General features: G+C 42.3%; 1 protein-coding gene across 2 annotated transcripts; it reads right to left on the bottom strand.

The window, feature by feature from the left end:
• Positions 1–1501: 1501 nt before the first annotated feature.
• On the bottom strand, positions 1502–9461 carry dcps (decapping enzyme, scavenger). Of its 2 annotated transcripts, XM_014197828.2 has the most exons (7): positions 9171–9461; positions 8574–8724; positions 4040–4185; positions 3219–3332; positions 2923–3033; positions 2219–2519; positions 1502–2103 (listed from the first exon to the last, which is right to left on the bottom strand). In XM_014197828.2, exons 1-6 carry the CDS (start codon positions 9372–9374, stop codon positions 2253–2255), a joined length of 993 nt encoding a protein of 330 aa, XP_014053303.1. In that variant the 5' UTR covers positions 9375–9461; the 3' UTR covers positions 1502–2103; positions 2219–2252. The 2 variants fall into 2 exon arrangements, with proteins under 2 accessions (XP_014053303.1, XP_014053302.1); XM_014197827.2 differs by having other exon boundaries at positions 1502–2519.
• Positions 9462–10193: the final 732 nt, after the last annotated feature.

Genomic DNA, 10193 nt, shown 5'->3' with positions numbered 1-10193 from the left:
ATATTGTTTGAGAACTTTAAGTCCCCAGTTCAAATTATATCATTTTTTATGAATATGAAATCATATGGCATGATCATATTCCTTAATCCAAACATCATCGTTATAAATTAGTGCAGGCTACATTAGTTAAAATGTAATGCTGCAATGTTGGTAGCCTAACAAAAATTGCATGAATTCGATAAATTATACACATTGTTCAGTGATGCCATCCCAGCTAGCACAGTGGATCTGGGCCGATTCCCGGCAGAGTCGGGCCACTTGGCAGAAAGTCAGACTCGGCCGACGTCAAGTGGCCCAGTCATTCTTTATTCATGGCTGTGTTCTTAGGCACAATTGTGAGTGAGCCCACTCCCTTGGCTGAGAAGCAATCTCACACATGAATGGTCTCAGGATGCTTTACTGTTGGCATGACACAGGACTGATGGTAGCGCTCACCTTGTCTTCTCCGGACAAGCTTTTTTCCGGATGCCCCAAACAATCGGAAAGGGGATTCATCAGTCCAATCCCTGTACCTTTTGCAGAATATCAGTCTGTCCCTGATGTTTTTCCTGGAGAGAAGTGGCTTCTTTGCTGCCCTTTAGACACCAGGCCATCCTCCAAGTCTTCACCTCACTGTGTGTGCAGATGCACTCACACCTGCCATTCCTGAGCAAGCTCTGTACTGGTGGTGCCCCGATCCCACAGCTGAATCAACTTTAGGAGACGGTCCTGGCACTTGCTGGACCTTCTTGGGCACCCTGAAGCCTTCTTCACAACAATTGAACCGCTCTCCTTGAAGTTCTTGATGATCCGACAAATGATTGATTTAGGTGCAATCTTACTGGCAGCAATATCCTTGCCTGTGAAGCCCTTTTTGTACAAAGCAATGATGACGGCATGTGTTTCCTTGCAGGTAACCATGATTGACAGAGGAAGAACAATGATTCCAAGCACCACCCTCCTTTAGAAGCTTCCAGTCTGTTATCCGAACTCAATCAGCATGACAGAGTGATCTCCAGCCTTGTCCTCGTCAACACTCACACCTGTGTTAACGAGAGAATCACTGACATGTCAGCTGATCCTTTTGTGGCAGGGCTGAAAATCAGTGGAAATGTTTTTGGGGGATTCAGTTAATTTGCATAGCAAAGGGGGACTTTGCAATTAATTGCAATTCATCTGATCACTTTTCATAACATTCTGGAGTATATGCAAATTGCCATCATACAAACTGAGGCAGCAGACTTTGAAAATGTATATTTGTGTCATTCTCAAAACTTATGGCCACGACTGTACTTTACCATTTATATTTACGACAATTTAGTACTTTTTGCACCACTGTACTTAAAGTATCTGGTTTTAAATGTACTTAAGACAGTATTTTACTGGGTGACTCCCTTGAGTCATTTTCTATTATGGTACCTTTACTGAAGTATGACAATTCAGTTCTTTTTCTACCACTGCACCTAACACACTTGTCCAAATACATCAAGCATATTCAGATAAGTCACAACTGGCAAACAAAAATGGTCGTACAATTCTTTATTTCTGTTCAACAAATATATTTTTAAAAAGTTTAACAAAAAATGAGCAACTGCAAATTCTGAATCCACCAAGGCAATACAGTACAACTACAGTTGAACCTCAACCCTCGGAAACAAAATAATCTATAGGCTACAGAGAAACAGATACAGTGCTTTCAGAAAGTATTCACACCCCTTGACTTTTTCAACATTGTGTTACAGCCTGAATTTGAAATGGATTAAATCGATTTTTTGGCTCACTGGCATATACACAATTACCCATAACGTCAATGTGGAATTTTGATTTTTGAAATGTTTACAAATGAATTAAAAATGAAAAGCTCAAATGTCTTGAGTCAATAAGTATTCAACTCCTTTGTTATGGGAAGCCTAAAGTTCAGGAGTAAAAAAAATTGCTTAAGTCACAGAAGTTTCATGTACTCACTCTGTGGAATAAATGTTTAACATGATGTTTGAATGACTACATCTCTGTACCCCACACATACAATTATCGGCAAGGTCCCTCAGTCCAGCAGTGAATTTCAAACACAGATTCAACCAATAAGACCTGGGAGGTTTTCCAATGCCTCACAAAGAAGGGAACCTATTGGTAGATGGGTAAAAAAAAAACACATCAAATATCACTTTGAGCATAGTGAAGTTAATAATTACACTTTGGATGGTGTATCAACACAGTCACTATCCCTCTGAGGTCCTACCATAGTAGTGTTATCTTGTTTAGGCGTCTAGACACTACAGCTTGCCGGCATCCTTGAACTTGCTGAGCAAGCCTTCGTCAGCCCGCAAGGGAAAGGAGAGGGAGCGACTGTGGTAGTACTGGGAGTCTGCCTGGAGGTTCTGGATGATATCCGAAAGCAGGTGGGCATGCTCCACCCCGCAGCCCGGGGCCTCGTAGCTCAGGGCGTTGAAGTGGATGTGGAGGTGGTAGTAGGACGGCTGGTAGTGGAGGTACACCTTCAGCTTACTGGCTGCCACACCGTACCTCTTCAGAATGCTCTCCTGTGATAGGGGAAAGCACCATGAAAAACAAGCACAACTATTTGACAGAGTAAGGAGAACTTGCCCCAAGACCCATCAAACTCAACTCTGGACCTCAAAGCCAGTTCAACTGCAGATTTTCATTGTTCCCCTCTAATTAAGAACTGATTTAGACCTGGGACACCAGGCGTGTGCAATTAATTATCAGGTAGAACAGAAAACCAGCAGGCTACAGACCATGTAGTGTAAGAGTTAAGTAGTGATGCTGATCATTAATCTGTACCTAGGGGAAACTTCACCCCGGAATGTATTTGACAGGAAAAGTAAATGGTTTGATGACAAGAAGGTTGCTAAATAAACAGTCAGTATTCCTAGATTTAAATTTAAATACGAAAATATGTATGGATTATAGGATCCTTCTCACCTCTCCCAACTTGCGGATGTTAGTCAGCAATGGCAGATGCAGCGCTGTCAGGTCTCGCAAACTTTTGATGTCCCTTCGATGAACGATGGCAATCAAATGCAAGTCATCCAACTAGGGGGAGGGGGGAAGGGGAAAGTAACCATGTGCTCAATAGGAGGCTTGAATGGCATCTCCATTGTCCACTTTGGCCCTATGTATAAAGTGTCTCAAAGTTGAAGTTCTGATTTAGGATAGGTTTAGACTTTTAGATCACAATGAATAAGACTACTTGGACAGGATCAAACAAGGTATGTCACCTGCTTTTGGTCCCACTTGAAGTCTGGGAGCAGGACAAAGCCGACGTCCTGATCTGGGTCTTCATAAACGATGCGCTCTGCCTCCGCTTTCTTCTCCAAGATGTTGTACACCCACTAGAGGGGAAAAACACAGCGACAAGAAAATCATTGCCACATAAATCATAGAAGTGCAGGTTTACAAATGACAGTCTTTCAATATTGGCAACCATTAACTGGATATTCGAGTGATATTAAAGTAAACTATACCTGACAAGTATGAGAAGTTTAGGTTAATTTCCCCATCCTTTGTGAACTCTGCTTGTCAAGCAGCAGAAGGGCGCATTTGCCGATGTACTGTTACTGTACACTGTTTCAAATACCTGCCATTTGTTGAAAATTGCCCACTCGTGGTCTATGTGGTGATGCAAAGACCTTTATTAGTGAAAGGCATTTCAAGTCTTTTCAGTTAGCCTTTCCATTCCGCTTTGTTCACCTAAAAGAGCCGGCTCCAAACACTTTTTTGTTCAGTAGCCATGATTGTGTTAAACATGGGTGGGGCCTCAGACTGGCCTCTGACGGAGGCCTCCAAATCACTAGTCCGCCCATGACCGCGGCATCACGTTAACCCTTTAAGATCGGAGGAAAGCCCTTACTAATGACCTCTCAAGCATCCGTGACACATTGCCCAATCTGGCTCTTCTATATGGATGGTATTGTAATCCCAGATTGAGGATGATCCCCTGTAAGAGTCGACAATCAAGGCCTCCGGATGTGGAGTGGGAGACTGTGTAGTGGGATACTGTGGGACTAATATTTTCACCTTGAAAGCAATGAAATGCTACCTGTACACTGAAGCTCTGACTCTGAATGTAAGGTAGGGTGATAGAGCGGTAGTCCTCCCCAGTCTCCTGCACCAAGTAGGTCTCCTGGCGCAGGTATTTCTTCACATGCTTCTCTGTGGCCGGACACACCACTGTGGTCTTGATCTCTTTGGAACAAGACAAGGATCAATATCACATCAGATTTCAGTCAGAGATTTGAATTCCATTAGGAAATGATAATGTTGCCACTTCGCATTGCAGAATTATTTGATTTGGTCTAATGTATTGAATCTACAGCTGTCCCCGACTAAAGCAAATCTTGGTTGACAGAGAGTCGTTCTGTTCCAATCGATTGGTCAAAATGTTTAAACTTGTTTTTCCATATATCGACAGACACACCTTATGTGTTTGAATAAAACCAACTACATATGCACTGAGCTTGTCTGATACTTTAAGCACACTGTTTGATTAAATAATTAGGACACACACACACGACTCAAGAAAGAGCCTGATGGTCACACAAAGTTTTAAAAAATGACAGCGAGTGCCCGTGTGACTGGCTCACGTTTTCTCGCTCTCCTCAATGCAGCGGAAAATGCACAACAGCACAGCAAGTGTTTATTGCACTGTCTGTGTTGAAGCTGCAACAATTTCAGCCATTTAGTTTCTTGTTTTTGAATAAAAAAAACTGTTACCGAAATCCCTAATTTGTTTAGGAAAAAAACATTCCCTATTCCCTCAACCCTTGCATGTGACCCTATTGGTCACATGCATGCAATGCTCACATGTTTCGAGTAAAGACATTTCCTCGAAACATGTGAGCATTGCATGCATGTGAACAATAGGGCCTGACCTATAGCCAATCAATCACATCAATAAACTGGTTATAACAAACTCCAAACACAGTAATGTCGACAGCAAAATGGATGCGGAGGACGTGAAAAATGAACTTGTAATGGGCAAATGTTTACAGGTTGCTCAGGAGGAAGTCAGATCTGTGGAAGACATTTGACTAAGTTGTGGAAACTACTGGAGATCTAGAAAAAGGAGGGTATAGGAGCAAGCGTTGCATGAGTATTGTGTGCCAAACAGTTGCTGTTAGAATATAATATTATTTTTTCTGACCGTTTGGAACAGTGTAAACGGTAAATACATTTGTGTACCAGAGAGTCTGTTCTAAAGAGAAAAAAAAAAAGATATCTAAAGCCTTTATTACAGCAGACTAAAAACAGTTGAATGCATTCGTGACTTGTAGTTGATTTATTGTTCAGGCTAATCATTCAAAGCTCCCTTTGTTATTACATTTTAAAACTAAAACGCTTGATTGCTTTTCAAAGCATGAATGTCTCGTTTGCTGTGTGATGGTATGAACGAATGAATGACTGGTTGACACAGTACCCTATATATTGAAATATAGGCTAAGGTATTAAGACTAAACAGGACGCGTTCTTAGGCCTACAGCTCGATGGTGTTATACAAGGCTACTATGCAAAGCCTACTAATGATAATGACATTACTTATTATGATGATCATAATAATTGTAATAATAAGGAGATCAAGAAAAAGGACGGTATAGGAGAGCTGCGTGCATAGTGTGTGTGACAAACAGTTGCTATTAGATTACAATATTATTTCTCCGCTGTTTGCAACAGTAGAAACCCCACTAAATAAATAAGTAATACTAGTCTGTTCTAACGAAAAACTGTAAAGCCTTTATTACAGCTTAGCAAAGATGATTATTTTTTAATATTTTTTAAAAAACAGACAAATCTGTGAAATTGCTTTATCTGACATTTTGCCGTTGCATGAGGCTTGGTGCTCACGGAATCAGTAGGCTATTAAACAAACACTCAAACAGGCAACATCTGTCTTATTTCTGTAGATATACGTGGATGATTTATAAAGCCAGGCACATTTAACAGTTAGGCTATTGATTATAGACATAATTTAAGTTGGTTTGTGCTCTCCTCAATTTTCGTAGACAATTAGGCTAAGCCCTATTCGCACGGGACTAGTATTACTAGAGAATGTTGGTTATGTAATTATTACCCCAGAATGTCCATTATTCCAGGTAGCCCGTATTTGTTAATAAGATTTTTTCTTAACTGACTTGCCTAGTTAAATAAAAGGTTACATTTTCCAAACTGCCTCATGTAATTATTTTTTTTAAATGAATTGACAGTTATGATGGAAGCCTGGAGTTTTTTATCTAGACTTCAGATGTGAGGTAAACGGTGCACTTGCACTTGAGATGCGTTTAAGGCTATGCTTGCGAAAGTGAACTTATCATTTCCAAACGTTTAGGTCAGTTGTATGCTGCTTTGCGATCTAGTACACAGGAAGGGTTAAGTTAAATAGGCAACAACAAAAAATACTAATACAAAAGGGAAACCCAGCCGCAAGCTGCCCAGTGACGCAAGCCACCCAGACGAGATAAATGCCTTTTGTGATCACTTTGAGGGAAGCAAAACTGAAGCATGTATGAGAGCACCACCTGTTCCGGACAAATGTGTGATCACGCTCTCCGTAGCCGATGTGAGCAAGACCTTTAAACAGGTCAACATTCACAAGGCCGCGGGGCCAGACAGATTACCAGGACGTGACTAAGAGCATGCGCGGACCAACTGGCAAGTGTCTTCACTGACATTTTCCTCCTCTCCCTGACCAAGTCAGTAATACCTATATGTTTAAAGCAAACCACCATAGTCCCTGTGCCCAAGAAAGCGAAGGTAACCTGCCTAAATGACTGCCACCCCGAAGCACTCACGTCGGTAGCCATGAAGTGCTTTGAAAGGCTGGTTATGGCTCAAATCACCATCATCCCAGAAACGCTAGACCCACTCCAATTTGCATACCGCCCCAACAGATCCACAGACGACGCAATCTCAATCACACAGCACACTGCCCTTTCCCACTTGGACAAAAGGAACACCTATGTGAGAATGCTGTTCATTGACTACAGCTCAGCGTTCAACGCCATAGTGCCCACAAAGCTCATGACTAAGTTAAGGACCCTGGGACAAAACACCTCCCTCTGCAACTGGATCCTGGACTTCCTGATGGGCCGCACCCAGGTGGTAAGGGTAGGCAATGCTACATCTGCCACGCTGATCCTCAACACGGTGGCCCGTCAGGGGTGCATGCTTAGTCCCCTCTTGTACTACGTAGCCAAGCACGACTCCAACACCATCATTAAGTTTGCTGACGACACAACAGTGTTGGGCCTGATCAACAACAACGAGACAGCCTATAGAGGTCAGAGAACTGACCGTGTGGTGCAAGGACAACAACCTCTCCCTTAACGTAATCAAGACAAAGTAGATGATTGTGGACTACAGGAAAAGGAGGACTGAGTACACCCCCATTCTCACTGACGGGGCTATAGTGGAGCAGGTTAAGAGCTTCAAGTTCCTTGGCGTCCACATCACCAACAAACTAACATGGTCCAAGCACACCAAGGCAGTCGTGAAGAGGGCACGACAAAACCTATTCCCCCTCAGGAGACTAAAAAGACTTGGCATGGGTCCTCAGATCCTCAAAACGTTTTACAGCTGCACCATCGAGAGCATCCTGACGGGTTACAACACTGCCTGGTATGGCAACTGCTCGGCCTCCGACCACAAGGCACAACAGAGGGTAGTGCGTACAGCCCAGTACATCACCGGGGCCAAGCTTCCTGCCATCCAGGAACTCTATACCAGGCAGTGTCAGCGGAAGTCCCAAAAAATTGTCAAAGACTCCAGCCACCCTAGTCATAGACTGTTCTCTCTGCTACCGCACGGAAAGTGGTACCAGAGCACCAAGTCCAGGTCCAAGAGACTTCGAAACAGCTTCTACCCCCCAAGCAATAAGACTCCTGAACAGCTAATCAAATGGCTACCCAGACTATTTGCATTTGCCCCCACCCACCCACCCTCGTCTTCTATGCTGCTGCTACTCTGTTATTATTTATGCATAGTCACTTTAAGAACTCTACCTACATGTAGATATTACCTCGACACCGGTACACCCTGTATATAGCCCCGCTATAGTTATTTTACTGCTGCTCTTTAATTATTTGACATTTCTCTCTCTTTTTTAAAGTATTTTCTTAACTGCATTGTTGGTTAAGGGCTTGTAAGTAAGCATTTCACTGTATGTCTACACCTGTTGTATTCGGCACATGTAACATATCAGATTTTAATAAGATATCAAATGTTCATATATATCCCCAGGAATATTGACACTTTTACATTTTCTGACAAGCGAGCACTTAGATATGGTCATTTTCACATTCATATGTTTGGAAATTACTTATAGTAAGGATTTGTGAAAATTAGATAGCAATATAGAGTGGGAAAGCGGCCGTGCGTTTGGACAATTAATAGACACTGCAGTAAATAACACATTTGTCTTGTCCAGGCCCGGATTCTACACAGACCAGTGAGCCATAGTCAATCAGAGATACAGTAGGACCTATATGCAAATAAGCTCCCTCAAGGGAATCACGAATTTTCATATCATAAATGTTCATGTCATTTTGGAGCAGATCTAGCCTATGTATCCTGGGGCATACCATTCAAATGAGCAGGGGGTTGGAGTTGATACGTGCTGTAGATATCATTCCTCATGTCCAACTTCAGTCTGGAGCCATTGAAAATCTCCAACAGGGTGTCTTCCCTGATAGGGGTCTTCTCCAGAATGATGACCGCATCCTGGTCGTTCAACTGATAGGGAAATAATACATTGTTGTTTGAGATTCAATGGACAGTCCACCTTGTTAACTAGCTACCTAGACAATCGAACGTTAACAAGGTTAAGTATTTAACTACATGTATTGTTCTCATCTAGTTGCACAGGACATGCATGATACAAATAAACTATTTTATTCAACAAACGACATCTCGCGGCCGTAGGAGGCCATCGCTAAATTGGTTCGTACACTGACGACTGGTCACTTTGACAACAGGCAAGCAAGACGAATTATGCGATGCGAACTTCTACCAAGCTACTAACATTTGCAGTTTAAGTGTCTGCAACCACAACTTTCCAACCTATAAGATATAGCTATTTAACGTTACCACTTATAAACATCTATAAGCTTTTTGGTTTTATTTTAGCTAACTATTAGCCAACATTGACTAACTAGCTAGATACCAGTAACGTTAGTCACCTTTCCGTGTACGAACATATTTTTCTCCCGTGCAGAGTCCCGCAGAACCGTTGTTGTTTTAAATCCGAACAAAGGATTTTCAGATGCTGAATTATTGTGATTATCTTGGTCACTATTCGGGTCATTCTTTAGACGTTTGGCCTTTGCAGCATCAGTTTCATTTCTGTCCGCAAAATCAACTTCACGTTTACCAGACTCCGCCATTTTTATTCTGAGGTACTTCTTCTTCGGTGGGGTTTTACGGCAGACTCTACATGCTTATTGCCGCGACCTACTGGGTGGGGTGAAAACTGAGAAACTTTAATATAGGAAATGAACGAAGGGTGAAAAAACACTCATATCCCCCCAAAACAAACAGCCCAAAACAATATAGCGGCAGCGTAGCCTAGTGGTTAGAGTGTTGGACTAGTAACCGAATCCCCGAGCTGACAAGGAACAAATCTGTCGTTCTGCCCCTGAACAAGGCCGTCATTGAAAATAAGAATGTGTTCTTAACTGACTTGCCTAGTAAAATAAAGGTAAAAAAAATGATTCATGTCTACTCAGATCCCTACACAGGCTCTGGGGCCTGAGAGGGGGGAACTTATTTGGACAATATTCCTTGCAATATTTCAGCTGATAAGTCATGTAGATCCAAAAACCTTTTAGACCCTCACAATGATTTCCAATTTGTACTAGTTTGGCCAGTTCAATGTATCACCTGCTCAATGAATGCAACAAAATCCACTTTCTTCACGATCATTAAGGCCTACTGTGTGCTGAGAATGTTGTTCAACAGTTGCGTTCCTGATATAGGCCTTAATGATCGTGAGGAAAGTGGATTTTGTTGCATTCACTGCCATGTCTTCCTCATCTTCATTTGGTCTAACTATGTCCACTGCCTCCGCATAGGAGACATGCTGGACAACCCTGATACTTGGTACTTCGATCCAGTAGCGGTGCGTAGCGGTGCGTAGCGGTGCGTGGGTAAAATCACAAGCCTAGCCAGTAAAAAAGCCATATTGCAACCTGTTGTGATAATTG

This window comes from Salmo salar, chromosome ssa04 (genome assembly GCF_905237065.1).
Source record: "Salmo salar chromosome ssa04, Ssal_v3.1, whole genome shotgun sequence".
Classification (NCBI taxonomy): Eukaryota; Metazoa; Chordata; class Actinopteri; order Salmoniformes; family Salmonidae; genus Salmo; species Salmo salar.
Note: the sequence above shows the minus strand (reverse complement) of the source record. Positions and strands in the feature narration are given on the sequence as shown.

What these genes read in the sequence shown, in the direction of transcription:
- dcps (XM_014197827.2), bottom strand. Translation starts at nt 9,374, where the DNA reads ATGGCGGAGTCTGGTAAACGTGAAGTTGATTTTGCGGACAGAAATGAA. An exon ending in GTCAGAGCTTCAGTGTACAG is followed by an intron (nt 3,333 to 4,039) that starts GTAGCATTTCAT and finishes TTTCCCCTCTAG; the next exon opens with TGGGTGTACAACATCTTGGA. An exon ending in ACATCCGCAAGTTGGGAGAG is followed by an intron (nt 2,520 to 2,922) that starts GTGAGAAGGATC and finishes CCCCTATCACAG; the next exon opens with GAGAGCATTCTGAAGAGGTA.